Source organism: Brassica rapa, chromosome A09, assembly GCF_000309985.2.
Source record: "Brassica rapa cultivar Chiifu-401-42 chromosome A09, CAAS_Brap_v3.01, whole genome shotgun sequence".
Lineage (NCBI taxonomy): Eukaryota > Viridiplantae > Streptophyta > Magnoliopsida > Brassicales > Brassicaceae > Brassica > Brassica rapa.
In genome coordinates this window covers 2,340,531-2,360,166 of record NC_024803.2, presented here as the reverse complement: position 1 = coordinate 2,360,166, position 19,636 = coordinate 2,340,531, and the positions used below count along the sequence as shown (strand labels likewise).

The window sequence follows — 19,636 nt, the reverse complement described above, 5'->3', positions numbered from 1 at the left end:
TCTTTCATTCCTTTCATTCCTTACATTCATGAGACTTTTTGTTGCTGAATGTTTTTCAACTATATTCCATTACATTCTACATATTCCATTCCATTCCATTCCTTGCATTTTATTTTTAATTCATCTCAAATGGTAACATCTTTGTGGAATCTTCATGAATGACTCATTCCACACAATTCTATTCCAAAATATGTGCATCCAGTTGCAGCCAAAATAAATCTCATTCCAAAAATTCATGTGGAATCAATGGAATCAAAAGGAAGGTAGTTATAATTCATTCATGATAAAAAAGTAACGTGAATGAGATGGAATGGAATCAAATTAATAAAAAATACTTTTAGTTAAGTTTAGATATTATGTAACTTATTTACTGCAATCAATTAATAGATTTGCTAAGATTCTTGAAGTTTAAAATTCTCGTATGCGATTGTTACTAATTGGGCAAAATAACATCAAAATACCTTTTTTGTTATTTTTAACACTTCTAATTATTCAATGCTTTAACTATTTACAGGAGAGAACTTCTCCAAACTTTATTTTTTATATTTTCTTCTTGGAGATCATAAAGCTTTAAATTTTCCAGTTTTTTCAACCGAAATATGATGGATAAGAAAGCAACAAATCATGCTACATGAAATCTATTTTAGTATCATACACGTTTTATTGATATATTCTAACATATTCTTATTAATTTAATTTAAACTAAAGTTACTCATTCCATTCAATTCCTTTAAAAAGTTACCAGTTGTGTTAGAAAAATATTTCTCTGCAATTATTCATCCCATTAATTGTTATTCCATAACTTCCATCATTCCATTATTTAGCATTCCATTTTCTTCAATTCCTTTAATTCATAGTATTCCAAAACTTGAGTACCAGTTACAGCCTAATGAAGATCTGAAACCCAAAAATAGGGTAAAACTCTCCTAATCTCGCCCATGAATAGATGAAGTACCCTGAAAGCATCTTTATTAGTAGTTTTCTTAAGTGGATTTCTCAACGCAAATTTTACTAGTAATGTTTATTTTTCATACTATAGATATCTATTTGCAAATTATAATTCCTAGAACTAGGATAGTTATCAAACGTTTATATGGGATCTGAAGCCTGAATTTTTGAATACTCCAGAATAAAGGAATTTAATATGTGTTATGGATTTACAACTTTTTCGCAATCTACAGTATTCCGATATATATATATCTAAAGATCACTTCTGACAAATAAATTTTCACACACATGTAAAACCAAATAATTATATACATAAAAAAGGTGTTAAAAAAATAGATATATTAAAAAGTGGTGTACATACATACAAAGATAGTCAGACAGACTCGAATGTGACGTTAGTGAAACCGATCTAGTTCCAGTTCTTACTCAAACAATTTTTTTATAGAAAAAATAGAGATTCTCAAGAGAAAAACAAAAAAAGGATTAACAACCAAAAACAAGAACTTCTTGTTGTTGTTTCAGCTAGGGCTTTCCCGGGAGAATCCAATCTTTACGGGAAAATAAACCAGATCCAGGGGTAGAAGATGAAGTTTGGAAAAGAATACGAGACGCAGATGATCCAAGAATGGCGTGAAGCCTACATGGATTACCGTTCTCTCAAAGCCATCGTCAAACAGATCCTCCGTCACCACCAAAAAAAACAACAACAACAACGTCCACCTCCTCCTCCTTCTCAACAAAACGGAGAGAGTGCACCGTCGCTCCAGCCCAACGGCGGCGCAAACCAAGTCGGAGAGGAAACCGGTCCAACAGGGTTATCAAGAACCATATCTCTCTACCGCGCATTTAGCGGTCTGACCAACCGATCCAGAGGCTCCCCGAAGAAATCACACAAACAAAACAATCCTCTAAGCAGCAAACGCCACCACCATTACCATCTCTTCGACGACGACGAGGATCAAGTCATTCTCATCAACGAAGACAAGACGGGAACCTACACGACGACGTTTCTATGCTCGGCCGAGGAAGGAGGAGATATGGACGTTCAGTTTTTCCGGCGGCTTGATGGAGAGTTCAACAAGGTGTTGAGATTCTATAAGCAGAAAGTGGAGAGTGTTATGGAGGAAGCTGATGAGCTTAGTAGACAACTAAACGTTTTGATCGCTCTTAGGGTTAAAGTTGAGAATCCAAACATTGTTTTTCCCAACATTAGTGCTGTCTCTAGTGCTAGTTCTTCTCCACATTCAACCCCTAGGGCTCCAGGTTTAGCTCTATCTCTCATCAAAATAACAGTTTTATAATAAGGGTTTCTAGATATGTGGCATTTTACTGGTGCACAGAGATTTAAGTCACTTTCAGAATCAACTTTTGTGAATGTTTTGATGTATAGCCACTTCACCACTGGAAGTGATCAAAGAAGTGGAACAAAAGGAAGACAAGAAAGTCTACAAACCTGCTCCAGTGGAAATGTTGGATCATATAAAGATCAAGATCGAAGCGGAAACTCCATTGCAAACTCTTAAATGCATGATCATGGGTCTCACAAGCCAGCAAACCTTCAGCAAAGTTGAGCTTAAGGGTGCTGAGGAGCTTATGAGCCGCGCTTTTGTTGAGTTCTACCAGAAACTTAGGTTCCTAAAGAGTTATTGGTAAGAATTGTTACTCTTTAGATCTTCCCAAAAAACTATGTATTCTCATCATCTCTCTCTCTCTATGTGTTTACAGCTTCTTGAATCAGTTGGCATTTTCAAAGATATTAAAGAAGTATGACAAGGTTTGTAACCTCCTAACCTAAGCATCTGTTCTTGCTTTGATTTGATATTTTATTTTTGTAATGTTTCACAGACTACTTCGAGGAATACATCAAAGCCTTATCTAAACACAGTGGACCATTCTTATTTAGGCAGCTGCGATGAGGTTATTATAAGAACCAACCAACCAACCCCTCTTGCATGTTACATTAAAACCAGACTTTGATCTCTTAACATTTTCAGGTCTCGAGGCTCATGTCAAGAGTGGAAGCCACGTTTATTAAACATTTCGCCAATGGAAATCACCGAGACGGGATGAAATCTTTAAGGCCTAAAACTAAGAGGGAGAAACACAGAGTCACATACTGCCTCGGTACTCAAAAATCTTTTAAGTTTTATTTCTTTCTGGTAGACTAAAACATCATCTTCATATGTCTACAGGCTTCTTGTCTGGTTGCGCTGCCGCTCTCGCAATTTCAATAGCCGTTGTTGTACATATAAGAGGCATAGCAAAAAGCGAAGGCAGACATCAGTACATGGAGAACATCTTCCCTCTTTACAGGTTCGTTTCGTTTTTTAAACGTTACATTCATCATTTTGCGAGTTCAAATCCGCGGTTATTGTAACGCCTTTTATCCGCAGCTTGTTGGGGTTCGTTGCGGTTCATCTGTTTATGTTTGCAGGAAACATATACTTCTGGAGTAGATATAGAGTAAACTACCCGTTTATCTTTGGTTTTGAGCATGGGACCGATCTTGGTTACAGAGAAGTTCTTCTAGTTGGCGCTGGTCTAGCAGTTCTAACATTCGGAGGAGTACTCTCGAATCTCGACATGGAAATGGATCCAAGAACCAAAAGTTTTAGTGTCATCACGGAGCTAGTTCCTTTAGCTCTTCTCTTCGTAAGTTCTTGATCATTGATATCAATGTACATCCGATATTATATATGATCACAGTGCTTGTTGTTAGCTGTGAAATGTTATTTTTGGCTTATGATCACAGTGCTTGTTGACGGTATCATTCTGTCCATTCGATATTATATATCGGGCAAGCCGATATTTCTTCATCGGATCCGTCATCCGTTGTGTTCTAAGCCCGCTCTACAAGGTAACGTGCGATCCAAGTAATCTCTGTAGTATACTGTTCCATAGAGTTGATGACTTTGTTGTATATTGCTAGGTTATTCTCCCGGACTTCTTTCTCGCAGATCAATTAACGAGCCAGGTAACGAGTTGGTTCGTTTTAGGATCCGGTTATCAAGTTTGTGTGTTTCTTTAGAATATCATTAGGTTTTGGTTTGGCAGGTGCAAGCATTTAGAAGCTTATTGTTTTATGTTTGCTATTATGGATGGGCCGGGGATTTCAAGAAACGAACACATGAATGCTATGAGAGTGAGATTTATAAAAAACTCTACCTTGTCGTTGCCATCGTTCCTTACTGGTTCCGCTTTGCTCAGGTACTAAATCTATATACGTTTACATGAAAAGCAATGTTTGTATATGTTACCAATCAGACGTCTTTCCCTGGACTAGACTTATATTAGAGTTAGATGTTCGTCACCAGATGCCAACTCCTTTTAATATGATATTATCCGTTTTAAACCTAAGCCCTGGTAAAAGAAAAAATTGGAAAGCTTTTTTTTCAAAATATCTCATCATCATAAGAGGAGTTGGACACTATTTATATGGAGTATTAGATTTTTTTTGTCTACTATTTTGGGACTTGGATTGCCTATTTATCTTAATATATATTCAAAATGTTCAAAACTATTTTTTTGTTTTGGTTGCAAGTGTATAAGGAGGTTGGTAGAGGAGAAAGACAAAAATCAGGGCCTAAACGCGCTAAAGTATCTCTCGACTATATTGGCGGTTGCGACTAGGACAATCTTCGAGATGCAGAAAGGGAGGTACTTGCTTACTGTGGCTGTAGCAACGTCGACCATTGCCACATTGTTCAATACTTACTGGGACATTTTCATGGATTGGGGTCTCATGAACCCCAACTCCAAAAATCCTTGGCTTCGTGACAAACTCTTAATCCCTCACAAAAGCACATACTTCATTGTCATGGTAATTAAAAACAAACACAGAAGCTTTTCTTTTTCGTGGAATGTTATAACTTATTAACTGTTGGACTGAGATGTTGTAAATTAAATGAAGGTGGTGAATGTGGTGCTGAGGCTGGCTTGGATGCAGACGGTTCTTGGGATTAGAGAAGCTCCATTTTTGCACAAAAGAGCTTTGGTTGCTGTTGTTGCCATCTTAGAGATTATTCGTCGTGGCATTTGGAACTTTTTCAGGTTCAAATTTTACTTTTAAATCAAGAAAGATGAATATTTATGTTATAATTTGGTGTGTTGCAACCAGGTTGGAGAATGAGCATTTGAACAATGTGGGGAAGTACAGAGCCTTCAAGTCTGTACCTTTGCCTTTTCAAGAAGCTGGAGGAAACAAGAGCATGTAAACTATACATATAATTTCTCCCAAAACCAAAAACAAATAGCAGCTGAATTTGGATTAATTTTTTTATTATATCGTATGAAAATTGATTCTTCCTAATTTTCATAAATTAATTTTGGGTTATTTATTTGTTAATGTGGAATTAACAGATATGTACACAAAAATATATAAAAGGTTAATATTATAAACATATTATCAGACAAAATTCAAAATGTAGATGAACTGGACTTCTTCCGCATTTTTATTTTTTAATGAAATATATAAGATGTGATTAGGTTCTGCATCTATGAAGATGTTGTGCTTGTAATCTTTATACATCCTATCTATGCTATTAAAAGAGAAAAATTCTTTAAAAATCTACTTAAACAAAATTGTTACACCATTTAATTATATTTAACTATTTTTTGTCTTATCTTATATATTTGTAACCAATCATACATTATTCATCTAATCTATTAAAAATTTTGTACTTAGCCGTAAGTTTTCCGCGAAAGTTACCTTCTCATACCACTAGTATTAGACACAGAGTTTTGCATTTAAATTAAACCGGCACACACGATTGCTTAAATAAATTAGATTTATAAAGCCATCACTAAACCACTTAATCCTCGGTTGCTACATATAGTTGTGTACACTGAATAAAACACAACATTTTGCCTTATTACTAAAACATAACGTTTAACTTTATTATATGCTGGCTGTGATACTACTTTCCTTCCTCTTCGTGTACATCATATTCCATTGTTATAACAGCTCCTGTTTTTTCAGTCTGTACAATTTGATGTACTTGATTAAGCTTGAAAATTTATTCTTTCGTTCATAATATATTTCATGATTTATATATATTAAAAAATTCAACATCAGAACAATTTGATAATACCAGTATAAATTATTTTGTTCAAAATCCAGACTAATCATTTATTAATTTCCTAGAATAAAAAGACCTTCCAAAATCTATTCCTATATTTAATCAAATCTTCTTAACAATCACAATATCAAATCATTCACGTAACTAGCAGATGATATTTTTTTGGTTTATACTTTTGCAAATCACATTTAAATCAAATAATTTAAAAGGTCCACATTTTTTTTGTTAAATATGATGTACCATTTTTAAAATGATAACAAACTGGCCCAATTAAATATAGCATATTGGGTTTGCTATAATTACCAGAACCATGTATTTTTTGTTTTTTTGGTACCTTTTCGTTAGTTTAGATTATTACTGTTTAATTATTACTTTAAAATATACTTTAAATCACAAAAGTTTTATAAAGTATATAAAATATACTTTATATTGTGATTAAATAATGTTTAATGAAATAGAAAAGTTGTTCCAAACCCTATAAATCATCCTAATTTCTACTTGGACATACTAAACAAACTGAACAAAATACATCAATCTCAAAACTCTATAACTATGAAACTGTAACATGAATTTTTAATATATAATTATTTAGAACATACACCCGCGCGGACGCGCTAGATATATTAATTGAGAATCATTTAAAAAGTTGTAATCTTAATTTTGTACTAATTAAAAAGAGATCATTCTTAGGTGTCACTCAATTAAGATGTCAATTTAGATTACGTGGCAGCTTAATAATCAATTGGAAAAAAATGTTGGTCTAAATTCAATTACTAGAGAACATTATATTAACCTAAATTTAAGAAGTATGTATTTTTTCCTTAAATAAAAACTACAGAATTATCTAATATGATTAACATATATATGTCAATTAATGACTATGAATAATAAATATTTGATAAGAATTTTTGCATCATTCTTCATTTTTATTTAATTTTATATTATTTTAAAAAGTTAAACAATCATATTAACCATATAATAAAAAAATAGATTTTTTCTTATATGTTATATTTTGATTTTTTTAAAATGACTTTAAATTACAAAAATGAGAAAACCTTATATGTTATATTTTAATTTTTTTAAAACGACTTTAAATTACAAAAAATGAGGAAATCAAATCTTATATGTTAGATTTTTTCTTATATGTTATATTTTGAATTTTTTAAAACGATTTTAAATTATAAAAATGTAAGTTTTTCTAAAACATACGACTAAAATCATTAAAATAACATGTATTAATTTGATGATTGATCTGAAACCTTTCAAAACTATATGGAAAATAAAAATCAAAACAATTCAACTGTGGAAACAACACCGTTCAATTTTTTCAAGAATGTGTTCGGTGGAAAAAAATAAGATTTTTGTGTAATAATTTGCTTAATATTCAATCCGATCAACCCATGATATATTAATTATATTTTAGTTTCACAATTTTTAATGAAAAACTGATCCAGTCCATCGGAAAAAATTATATAATAACAACAAAAACATTGTATATGTATAAATAAAATGATCAAATATATATAAAAAAAATTATCGATAATATATACAAATAAACCCACCTGCGCCTTGGTATTAAGTATTATGTGGAATGAGAACCTTGCTCCTCTTGTCATGTTAAAGAGGGAAAGAGAATCATGGAGCCTTGTCTAAATAAGAGTACATTTGGTAAGTTATTGTACATGGTAAGAGAATCAATCTTCGCAGGCTAGTTTTTTTATACAAAATGTTACAAGTTTCTTTCAATATCTTTCTATAACCTAAAGTCCTAGAGTCTACAACCTAGAGCAAAGCCAAAACACCATAACCCCCTAAAATACCCTATAATTGTCTTCCCCCAATTTGATATGTTACACTTTCCAAATTCAGAAATTCCAAAAGCAATCCATCTCAACCGGAGCTGCTGAACCAGAAATATCGTGACCGTGCCAAGAACTCGCGGTTAATTCGTTCTCCGATGTACTGAAATCCTGGAGATCTTTCTTAAACTGTGTTTCTTCACTGTCAAGCATTATCTTCAATATTGGAGAATTATCTTGCATAATCATAGGATCAGAGTGTAGTATAGAACCAATGTTCGGTATCATCAAGTGAGTCGATGAAGAACCAAACATGGTAAAGTTACATTCATCTCTTGACTCGGAGAGGTGACTCTTGTCCTCGGTTGTTTGGTCGGAGAAGCATGTCACGTGAGACAACGACCCGGCGAAAGTGTCTCCTCCTCCGCTCTTGAGGTATGGAGAAGAATCCATCAGGGGAGGTAAACCGACCGGTTCAATATGGTTGATCCCTGAACCGAGCTTCATTAAACTGGAGATATGCATCTTCTTACCATCTGCATGTTTCTGAAAAATTCTACTAATAACCCATTCGTTCTGCATTCACAAACAACAACACATTCATATATCAAATCCAACTTCACAACAAAAGAAAAAAAAATTACACACAAGTATGCAATATAACGTTTAAATTTGTAATATGGTGACAAAACCATAAATAAGAGATGTTTTTGCATGTAACATACGTAACAAACTATTATGTAAGATAGCGTGTCACTTGAGCAACAAGTGTGATGTGTATCAAAGGTCAGTTACTGTAACTATTACATTGTTACCTTCTTCTTTTTTTTTCTTTTTTTTTTGTAACTGTTATTACATTGTTACCTTACCTTAGCAGTTTTAGGATTATTGTCGATTGCATATTTGCCTTCTAAGCGATATTCGTGCATGACCCAATTGGTTTTTACTCCTTTAGGAGCTCTTCCTTTGTAGAAAACCAAAGTTTTCTTCATACCAACAATACATTTTTCTTTGAAGATCTCTTTGTCTTTGCCTGTAGCTTTCCAATAACCGGCCTTAGTAGCCCGGTTCGTCCTTAAACCAGTCGGGTATTTCCGATCTCTTACGCAGAAGAAGTACCACTCTTTTTCCCCAATCTTAGCCTTCCCTGTTCCACCATGAAAACAATGATTAAACGAAAAAAAACATAGAAATATACAGAAAGTAAAAAAAGAGCTAAACTTACATGGTAAGTCCCATGGTTCAACCTTATTGAGATCAACTTCACCAATGGCTATAGCGGAGAAGAAGGTGTTTAGAACCTTTGGTCTCAGATAGTAACTTATGAGTTCTTCATCTGTTGGGTGAAATCTAAAGCCAGGTGGCAAATCAATCTGCTCCGAATCTTCTGTTATCTCCCAGGTTCTTGATACCTCGCCATCCATTTCCTTCAGAAATTATCAAAGGTGAAGCTACTCGTTATTGGTGTTGAAGATGAAACAAGAAGATAGAGAAAGAGTTCTTGATGTGAAAGAAGAGGAAGAACTTGATTTTTTTTGTAAGAGAGAAGAGAAGTTAGTTTGAGCAGGCAAGCTCTTTTTTTTTTCGAAACAGAGCAGCCAAGCTCTTATAGTAGTTTATATCAAACGAATAACCAAAAACTAAATACTTTTTATCCACCAATAATTGGTCACTATTTGGTATCAAATTATTATTTTCTAAAACTATTTTAATTAATTAATATGATTATAAAAATGAAACTATAAGCAGAAGAGAGAAACAAAGTTATATAATATTGTACCAAAAAAGTTATATAATATAGAAATATCAGTTATATGTTAATAAAAGTCTATAACTGTAGACCCAACACAACTATAACATAGCTCCCAAAAATTCTTATAAATTAGATTTTGGTTTGATCCTATATTTAGTTTTCTTAACAGTTAGATAGAGGAGAGTAAGATGCGTAGAACGATAGGAACCTTAAGATGGCTAATTATGAAGATATTTTGTTTTATTAATATATAATTAAATCTTTCTTTTTTAGAAACTTTAATACATAATCTCAAAGTAGCTTTCACAGTTTGACCAAGAACAGTTCACCGGTGGCTACCCAATTCTATTCTTGATGCGATAAGAACAATCTTTATCACATCACGGATGACGCTTTTGTCCATTCTTTAAGCTAACTATCAAACTTTAAAACAATATTATGATATATGGTCGTAATTTTAATAGAAATAATATATCTTAATTACCAGGTAGTTGAATAATTCAGTAATTTTAATTAAATGAATAACATGGATGATGCACCAGGTTTTAATCAATGGAATTCAAAGAATAATAGGATGTATAGATTACCAAAAAAAATTTTGTATAAACCCTTGACATTATTTTAGTGTCAAAACTATACTATTTTAGTGTAATTTCAACACTAAAACCAAAGTCTTTTTCAACCATAACACTAAACTTCACACTAAAACTATTTTATAATATTATATGTATTAAGTTTTTTTATTTATCACTTATTTAATTATATATTTTAGTAATAAAATAAGTAAATAGTATTTTTGTGTAGTGAATAATGTCATACCAAATTTGATGTTAAATTTTAGTGTTGTACTAAACTAATGTGATTTTTGCAGTTCAAGAAGATTTGATCTAAAATTATATTAAAATAATGTTTTGTAGTCGGGTTGGAGATGAACTTAGTAATATGTGACTTCTTTATATTATAGAAATAAACAATTGTATAAATATTTTATTTCTTCTGAGCCCCTATCCCTCAAAATCACGTGGCGGTTTTGTCTCTATAGTCTATAACCGGCAAGAGTTCCAACCTTTAATTTTCTTCTGATCAAACGGTTTGGTACTTACTGTAGACGGTCAACGTCATAAATAGTAGATGAAAAAGCCAGAGAAGACACGTGATTAGATAGATCTCAATGGTCTTCAAAAGGTTTAGCACTAAGAAGCTCTGTTAATCATTTAAATTTAACTTCGTAAAGTGGGGTTCGACCAGTTTCCTGGCGCGAAACATCAGTAAGCGATTCGGAACGACACACGTATCGGCTTACTAATGGATATTTTGTCATGTAAAGACATGTTAGGCGACCCAATTTTGTGGCCATATTAAAGTATTCCCTCTGTTTTAAAATTACATATTCTAAAAAAAACTTTATTTCAAACAATCTATTTTTAACATTTTCAATATATATTTTATTAATTAATTGCAAAATTTAAAAAAATTAGTTGCATTTATTGGATTTTTATTAGCTTAAAATCATGGAAAAAATAATCACAAAAAATTATACACATTTAATCCATTTTATTAAAATGTACAATAAATCTAAAATATGTAACATTTTTTTTTTTTTTGTGAAAAAGCTTTCAATTAAAAAAAAAACAAAGTACAAGATGTGATTTGTTAAGTCACATAGTTTGAGAAAGTTTAGTACATAAAGTAAGCATTGAAAGAGCTATAGAAACCCAATGAGTTAGAACAACTCTTTAGTTTAACCAAACTTGAAAGGTTTCTTGTGCGCTTGATTAGGAACCTCGACCCTTACGACCTCGGCTTCCTCGTCCACGAACTGTATGCCATTCCATCTCTTGGTACCTTTGTGTACGCTTGAGCAGCCTACCCCCTCTTGACACACTTCCATATTCATCCATTTGCTCATTAATATGGAAATCACTTTCCATATTACCATGCTCTTGGATAAACTTGGTTGAGTGAGGGGTCATGATTGTTGGATCATTTCCTGAGGGTGTAGCACCCTCATTACTGATAATAGCAGATGGAACATTGTCCATACCTTGGGCTGGAGTAGTGTGAGCAGATGGTGAACCTGCTAGTATAGAGGCTGAAGTTGACTTGGCACTAGGAGACAAGTGTTCGAAAGCAATGGAGCTATTCTTAGGAGAAGTAGCTCCCTGAGATTCTGAGGAAGTTTCTGAACCTTCGGATTGGGAAGGAGAATGATGAGGCTGAAGCACTGTTGAAAATTTAGCTACTGTTTGAATTGGCAATATATCTGTGCTCACCTTAGGCATGTTGCTCACCGGTGTCTCTTTACTTGATTCAGTGTTTACCAACAAAGGATTGATATCAACCACAGGAATCTCCACCTCTTCCTGATCTTGTTTACTTTCATTATTGAGAACCAAATATGTAACATTTTGAAATAAAAAAAACTAATTATCATTTTAATGCTTCCTTTCTCTAAAGTCTCAATTTAATCAGGAGTATCGAAAATGGAGCTGGCAACTTGATAATATATTGCAACCACTAAATAAGGTCAGATATGGATCCAACAGATGATCCATATTTATTGGGCCTTGGCTCATTTAGATATACAAGCCATGTTATTCAAAGGGTTTTTGGAAATATTTGTAATCCGATATATTTGTCCGAACAATCAATTATCCAATCTGAGTTAATCCGTAGATATCTAAAAAATTTTAGATTTTTAAGTGGATAGCCAATTCGATCCGCATAAATAAAACTAAAATTAAAAAAAAAAATATCCTCTTTGTTCCTAAAAGATCCATATTCTAGTTTTTCACACATTTTAATAAAACACATTAAATTTGCATAATTTTTTGTGTTTATCTTTTTTCACAATTTTAAGCCAAAAAATATCAATTAGTTTAATTAAAAATTTGGAAGTTTGCAATTAGTTAATAAAACATACATTGAAAATGTAAAAAATGAATCTTTTAGAAACAAAATTTTTCTCTATAATATATATTTTTAAGGAACGGAGGGAGTACAATAAATTTAATAAATAAAAAGTATTTAGCACTTATATAAAATATATTATTTTATAAGTTATATATATATATTTTAAAAAATATATGTATATATGTATGTATATAACGGATCAGATCTCCGTTCATAAAAATATTAGTATTTGTTTTGTTTCGTAGAGTTACAGATATCCAAATTTTTTTATTCGAATCGAAACGAATAACAAATCAAATAAAAAAGTTTATGGATATTTTTCCTAGCCCTGACTCTTCGACATGTTAGGTGACAATTAAGGAAAAAAACAATTTTATATGTGAAAATATGCAATAAACTAAATTATCATACATTTATTTTAAAGAGTTTAAAAGAAAAGGTTTGAAATAATATAGCTTACATACATTAAATCTAAAAGTCGAATGGATACCACAAGCCACGCAATTCGCCTTACCATTCAATTTGCATGGAACCTAGAATGTAGATTTTTTTTTTTAAATGAGGTAACTTGTATATATAATTAATCATCACCACCTTCGATTACATGATCGAAATTTAACACAACACATTAAGGATCGTGGCGAAATGTCCGGGCCATATTTTATATTCGATGGACTAATATTGGGCCACTTAAATATGAATTTTATTATTTTCATATGAACCCAGATTGATTTCAGAGTTCCAACTTCCAACATATAAATATAAATTATTTCTATATTCTTTCAGTTCATCCTACCCTTATAGTCTCATATCTTACGAACTTCGGCCACGTCACTTTACTAAGATGTGTTCGAACTTCAAACCATGATTGGCGCCATCATAGACGTTATGATTGGCAAACATATCCCGACTGTTTACATGTTTAAGGAATTAGTCAGGATTTTGGTAGATAAGGTCTTAATTAATTTTAATCATACAAAATTATTTTCTTAAACAAAGTATGCTGATAAACTGAGCCACCGACATAATAGTTGAGTTAGCGTCATGTCAAAGTCAATATATTTCAACCAGACAACCACCATGCTCCATCCATGTGAGAAGTGGTACTATAGTGTTAGACAAAATTTGAGTATGGATTAAGACTTAAAAAATCAATATGATAACACTAAAACATATTTTTGTTTCAAAACAAAAATAGTATTGATAGGGAAAATAACTAAAATAGTATTCGTTAAAGATATAAAACCATATATACACGTATGTTTAAATGATTAAAATTAAGGGTTTTTTAGGGGGTATGTATGAGTTCCGGATTAAAGATTTAGAATTTAAAGTATACATTCTAAAGTAATATTATTTTAAATAAATATGTTTAATTTTTTTTTATATTAAAAATATAATTCATTAAGGATAACTTAGTTTTAATTTTTTTAATGAATGTTGTTTAGTCGTTTTTCATTAAAGTCAGTTAATGAGAGAGCTATTTTATGCGTTTTAGGAGAATTGTGCCAAAGATTACATTCGTATAATGGTAAAACATGCAAAAATATTCGCATGTTGTATATTACATGCTACTGTGTACATGAATTAACTTTACAAAAAAACCGAATAAATCGCATGTTAAACCTTGAGAGTGTCACATTCTCTCACTTTAAGCACTAAATGTTTTTGACTAGCACTTTAAACCTTGAAAGTTATATTTTTATCATAACAAACATCCAAGTCAACTAGGTGACATGTACTGTTCATTTTGTGATGACGTGTCGTTTTTTTTAAATAAAAAATAAAATACAAAAAATTAAAAAAAAATCGATAATAATCGAAAATAATCGAAAATATTCAAAAAATCTAAAATTTCAAAAAAATATATTAAATAACAATTCAAAATTAAAAATAAAATAAATATTTTTAAAAAGTAATCCAATTATAAACCAATAAGTATATATAATATAATAACTTGAATGGTGATTCTAGATTCTGGTTTTTGGTTTTTGATTTTTTTTTAAAAATTATTTATTAATACTTAACTTGTTAAATTTTCAAAATTAATCCTATTATTGGTATTATTTATTAAAATGATATTTATTTTAGTAATTTTAAGTTTGTTTAAAAAGAAATTAACTTATAAGTGAAGTTCTGAAAATAGTAAATAACTTTGAAATTAAATAAATAACTAATCAAACTTTAGAGAAACTAAAATATATGTTACTTATCTAAGAAGCCCCACTCATACCAAAACCTAACATATACAAATCTAAAGGCATACCTCTCTATCTCTTAATTATATTTCAAACTAACTTACAATATTTTAGTTAAGGTCAAAAACATTTTAAGTGGTCTATGAGATATTTTCTAGTTTCACAAAAATTTAATAAGTTAAGTATTAATAAATCAAAAATTAAAAAAAAAAATCAAAAACCAAAAAAAAAAACAGAATCTAGTATCACCATTCAAGTTATTATATTATATATATATTTATTGGTTTATAATTGGATTAATTTTTTAAAATATTTTATTTTATTTTTAATTTTGAAATGTTATTTTTTATATTTTTGAATTTTTCAAAAAATCGATTTTTTCGATTTTTTGAATTTTCTATTTATTTTATTTATTAAAAAAAACTGACACGTCATCACAAAATAAACAGTACATGTCACCTCGTTGACTTGGTAAACAAGTAAACTTCATTGGAGTTTTGTTATGATAAAAATGTCACTTTGAAAGTTTAAAGTGCTAGTCAAAAACGTTCAGTGTTTAAAATGCGAGAATGTGACACTCTGAGGGTTTAAAATGCGATTTTCCCAAAAAAAACAGAATTGGTGCCATATTTTATTTTTACTAATTTAGTAACATATATATATAATGTACCATGCTTCCAATTCATCACATTTTCTATTGCTAATAGCATATAAATTTGAAACAAGTTTTCATGCGAAAACTTGTAATGCTAACATTTTCTATATATATATATATATATATATATCTTTGTTTCATTTTACCCAAAAAAAAAAAATTCTTCGTTACATGTTTTTTCTTGTTCATTCAGTCCACGTCCATCCGATTTTTCGTACACCACATTTTTCATAAACCGGTACTGCCTTTCTCTTGATCATCTCCTAAATATCATTGTCAATATGTTTATGATTCTTCGGTCTATAGCACATTGTCAATCCTTTGCGGCATATTTCGTTTACCAACATATATACAAGTCATTTGGGATGATGGGGTCTCACTATATTAGAGAAACAAGTTACGAGTTTTGTCGGTAGACGTGACCGCACGCAGAATCATTTAGAAATTTTCTTTATCAATATCCAAAGTGTTACTTTCATCGATCTGCTTTATATTTAATACTTCCTCGATTGGCACATGTTTGATAATAAACGTATTTGCCCGAATTGAATTTATTTATTAAATTTTTAATTGAAAAGGAAATCACTATTTTTTGTGATTTCTATTTACGTTCTGAAAGGTATTTTAAAGTTTTGATATTTTTTACTGTAAAAGAATTTATTAGTTTTAGCAAAAAAAAAAAAAATTTATTAGCTCAACATATTCGACTATTCGTGATTGGAAATAAATTGCCTCACCGGCTATTTGGTATAAATTCCACCAAATATACTGTGTTGGTGATCACTAAAGTGTTTCTCATGCCTATGCTCAACCCAGATATGGACTCCTCTCTGGCAAGGTCTACTTCTCAGCAGCATACAATGGATTGAGATTCTTTCTTTCTTTTTTTTCACAACACCAAAAAAAAAGGCTAAGAGATTCTTTCTAATCAGGGTTATCGAAATTGAAATAAGTATTTTTTGATAACTTTGTCTCATGCGGAGCAAAGCCCTTCTTAATCAAGCTAAGAGAAGACCCTTATCCAAGGAATCTCTTTCTTGGCATTTGTATTTGAGAGAGCTATCATCTACATCGTCTTAGCCGATTCAGACTCATACATTTGAACCTTGATCCTAAGATACACCTTCCAAGCTTTCCCTTATTACATATGGAGGCAGAAAAACGGCAAAAGCATGGCGAACTACATTCATTTACGTATCGGCTAATAAAACTCATCGACGAAACCCATAAGAAACAGGTTCAGTACCATTCCACTGACTGTACTCGTCAGCAGTACCAATCTCACATTAAAAAAAAAATTGTAGTCCTATACGCTCAAATAAAAATTTGTGCTTTTATTCTTCATATAGTTCTTATAATACTTTACATAAAACTAAAATCATCGAATAAAAATCGTGATGTCTTAACTTTTACCTATGCTCCGGACCAGGCATACTCGTCAGAAGAGAAACTAGTCACTTGGCTTCAAACTCGCAATGAAACTATGACTAATGTAATTTAGATCTCATAATCTTATCAAATAAAACGTGCATTTCATGTAATAAGAATTTTTTAGATGAATAAATTTAACATTCAATTAAAAATAACTAAACCAAAAAATTGTAGTGAGAATTTTTGAATTATATAATAAACCAACAAATAAAATCTTCAACCAGTTAAACATGGCTTGCTTTTGCAAGAAAAATATTTATAAATATCTTAAGTTATCAATAAAACATGTTTTTATACCATAAATAGCATACAAAAAGAAAAATGATCAAACTTGTATTTATTAGTGGATATGAAAATACAGATACCAGTAAGGTTAAATAGTTAAAATTTAAGATTTAGATTTTCGGAGTGAAGATTTTGGATCTAGAATTTATGATTAATAATAAAAAATTAGGTGTTTTCTCTGCGTATGCGGGCATAATTTTCTTAGGAAAAATTTATTAATTCATGTAATTTTAAAACTAATATAATAAGTTATTATTTATGTTCTTAAAAAGTTTAAATCAAACATCAAATTATTTAGATATGAAATTTATTTCATCAAAATATATGTTTATTATTGTGTTGAAATTTTGAAAACCCTCATATACTAGAAATATTTTAGAAAATATCTTTATATAATTTTTTTTGTTTGATTAATACTTGATTATAATTTTTTATATCTTTATTTTAAATTTATAATATAAAATATTATGATAAATAAAAATACAATATATATATATATAAGAATTATTTTATTTTAAAATATATTTTATAATCAATTATCTTAAATAACATATAATCTAATATTATTAACATAAAATTAATTTTTAATTATATAAAAATCATTAATGGTATCATTAACTTTAGCCGTTCTTATTCTTAACATGAGAGCTCAATTGCAAAAAAAAAATTATTTTGCAAACAATGGTATATATTTAGAATAAAAATATTTATTTATATTAAATGTATAAATGAATTTTTGGCTAAATTGTATAAATGACTCCTGAGTAGTATTTTTCTATTGTATACTATTTTGATAATATATTTTTGTGCTCTTTAGAAGAATTACTCAAAAGTATATGTCGATTTGGATATACACATATGAATGACTGCATAATAAATGTCCGCTCCAGGTGACCAATTAAATAATTAGTTTTTTTTAAACTTTTCTATCAATAGTATGGATAATATAGCTTTGAAACTTATAGTTAAATAGTGATAGCTTTTTTGGCCAAAGGGTTTAGGATCGACTAACACATGTGCAAATGCCATTAAATAGTGATAACATAACATTACCAATAAACTATAGTTTATTTTAATGTGTTTTATTTTTTGTACAATTTATAATTTTTAGATTCAATTTATAATCTAAATCTGCATGTGCGCATAAAGTTTTGGCACCCAACTTAGGAAAAGAAAATTGCCACGCCAGGTCGATGACTTCAATACGTGGGCTTAAAATTGTCCAAGACAAAATGTTATCACCAATTTATTACAATATTACGCGTCTGTCGTCTCATTTTTCGTTTTCCTTCCGACTTATTGTGATTTTATTTGAATGTAGGCCTACCAAAATACTGGTAATTATGTCTACTAGGGTCGGTGTCCGCGCTTCGCGCGGATTACATGTTTAATAAAAGTCCAGTTCAATTAAAATTGGGGGTTTTGAAGTTTCTGAAAGGGTAAGTTATGTTTTGTTTATTTTATAATGCGAAGACGTTAGAAGCGGTAATCATTTTTTTTTAAACAACAGTAAGTTTTAATAATAAATTGTTTTGAGGAATTCAATATTCGTAAGAGAAAACAGTATTTCAGTGTGCCTATTTAATTGACGTAAGAATCGGTAACGTAAAATTTTTAAAAGTTGACTGGTGTCGTTTGCTATGAAGCTTAAGATAGCAGTTTATTCCTCTTTTGGAAGCGTTGTATGATACCAATATCGTTGTCAAAGTAGAAGCGCGATCTAGATGTGGTTGTGAGTGATAGTTTTCATGAAAAAGTCAAATATTTGTAAGCATTTATTTTGACATAAACTTTATGTTTAGTTTATTACTTTCATGTAACTGTGGAATAATACTTGTGATGATTACGATTTGTTTTTTCCTGGTATATATGTGATTTAACTCCCTGAAATTAGAGGCCTCCTTGTCCAATAAAGTTAGACTTACCAATTTCGATCTACAAATAATTATTGTATTATATTTTGTTTAGTTGTAAACCAATTGTTATTTAATAAAAAGTTAGTACCTGTCTAAACGCAATCCAATGGTGATTTTTGAATCTGTGTAGTGGTTATATAAATCACTTCTTTGGATGAGGCATATGCGGCCAACAACATCTGTAGGAATAATTTGGTTTTAAGGACAAACATTTAGTGTTTATTTGTATGTGAGAGAGTTATTGGTTTTTTTTTACCTGGGAGGAAGTTGGTTGCATTTGCTAAGCTTATCAACTGGTGGTAGCGTTGGGGCCGGAATATGTATGAAGGGATCGGTTGAATGTTTTCTTGAATCAGTGTAATAATTGTTGTCTCATTGATATTGATTATGTATGGTTTAGCGGTAAACATGTACCGTTGGTTATTGGGAAGAAGATTAAAATATCTAATGTGATAAATTTTCCCTTCCTCGAAGCGTTGGTGGATTGTGTCAGACGTAGAAATAGACACCCTCCCTTCAATTATTTGTTCTTGTTTAGTGGTTAAAAACCATCATTTGAAATGTAGTTTGAATAATTAAAAGTAAATATTTTTAAGACAAACTTGGATATCAAGACAAATGAAAGTTGTTCATAGGAAAGCAATTTTATTTTTGTGATTT

At 30.5% G+C, this 19,636-nt stretch overlaps 2 protein-coding genes across 3 annotated transcripts; one reads left to right on the top strand and one right to left on the bottom strand.

Moving 5' to 3' along the window:
• The first annotated feature begins 1,472 nt into the window (after positions 1 to 1,472).
• LOC103837201 (phosphate transporter PHO1 homolog 9) lies at positions 1,473 to 7,537 on the top strand. The gene is made up of 13 exons (XM_009113531.3): positions 1,473 to 2,211; positions 2,339 to 2,597; positions 2,674 to 2,722; positions 2,794 to 2,865; positions 2,943 to 3,072; positions 3,141 to 3,261; positions 3,342 to 3,600; positions 3,701 to 3,805; positions 3,878 to 3,922; positions 4,003 to 4,155; positions 4,490 to 4,768; positions 4,859 to 4,998; positions 5,066 to 7,537. The coding sequence occupies exons 1-13, from the start codon at positions 1,533 to 1,535 to the stop codon at positions 5,160 to 5,162; spliced, it is 2,388 nt and encodes a 795-aa protein (XP_009111779.1). The 5' UTR covers positions 1,473 to 1,532; the 3' UTR covers positions 5,163 to 7,537.
• Positions 7,538 to 7,651: 114 nt separating this feature from the next.
• Positions 7,652 to 9,475, bottom strand: LOC103837200 (NAC domain-containing protein 59). Of its 2 annotated transcripts, XM_033281294.1 has the most exons (4): positions 9,051 to 9,475; positions 8,695 to 8,972; positions 8,275 to 8,401; positions 7,652 to 8,241 (listed from the first exon to the last, which is right to left on the bottom strand). In XM_033281294.1, exons 1-4 carry the CDS (start codon positions 9,247 to 9,249, stop codon positions 7,892 to 7,894), a joined length of 954 nt encoding a protein of 317 aa, XP_033137185.1. In that variant the 5' UTR covers positions 9,250 to 9,475; the 3' UTR covers positions 7,652 to 7,891. The 2 variants fall into 2 exon arrangements, with proteins under 2 accessions (XP_033137185.1, XP_009111778.1); XM_009113530.3 differs by having other exon boundaries at positions 7,652 to 8,401.
• Between the last annotated feature and the right edge of the window lie 10,161 nt (positions 9,476 to 19,636).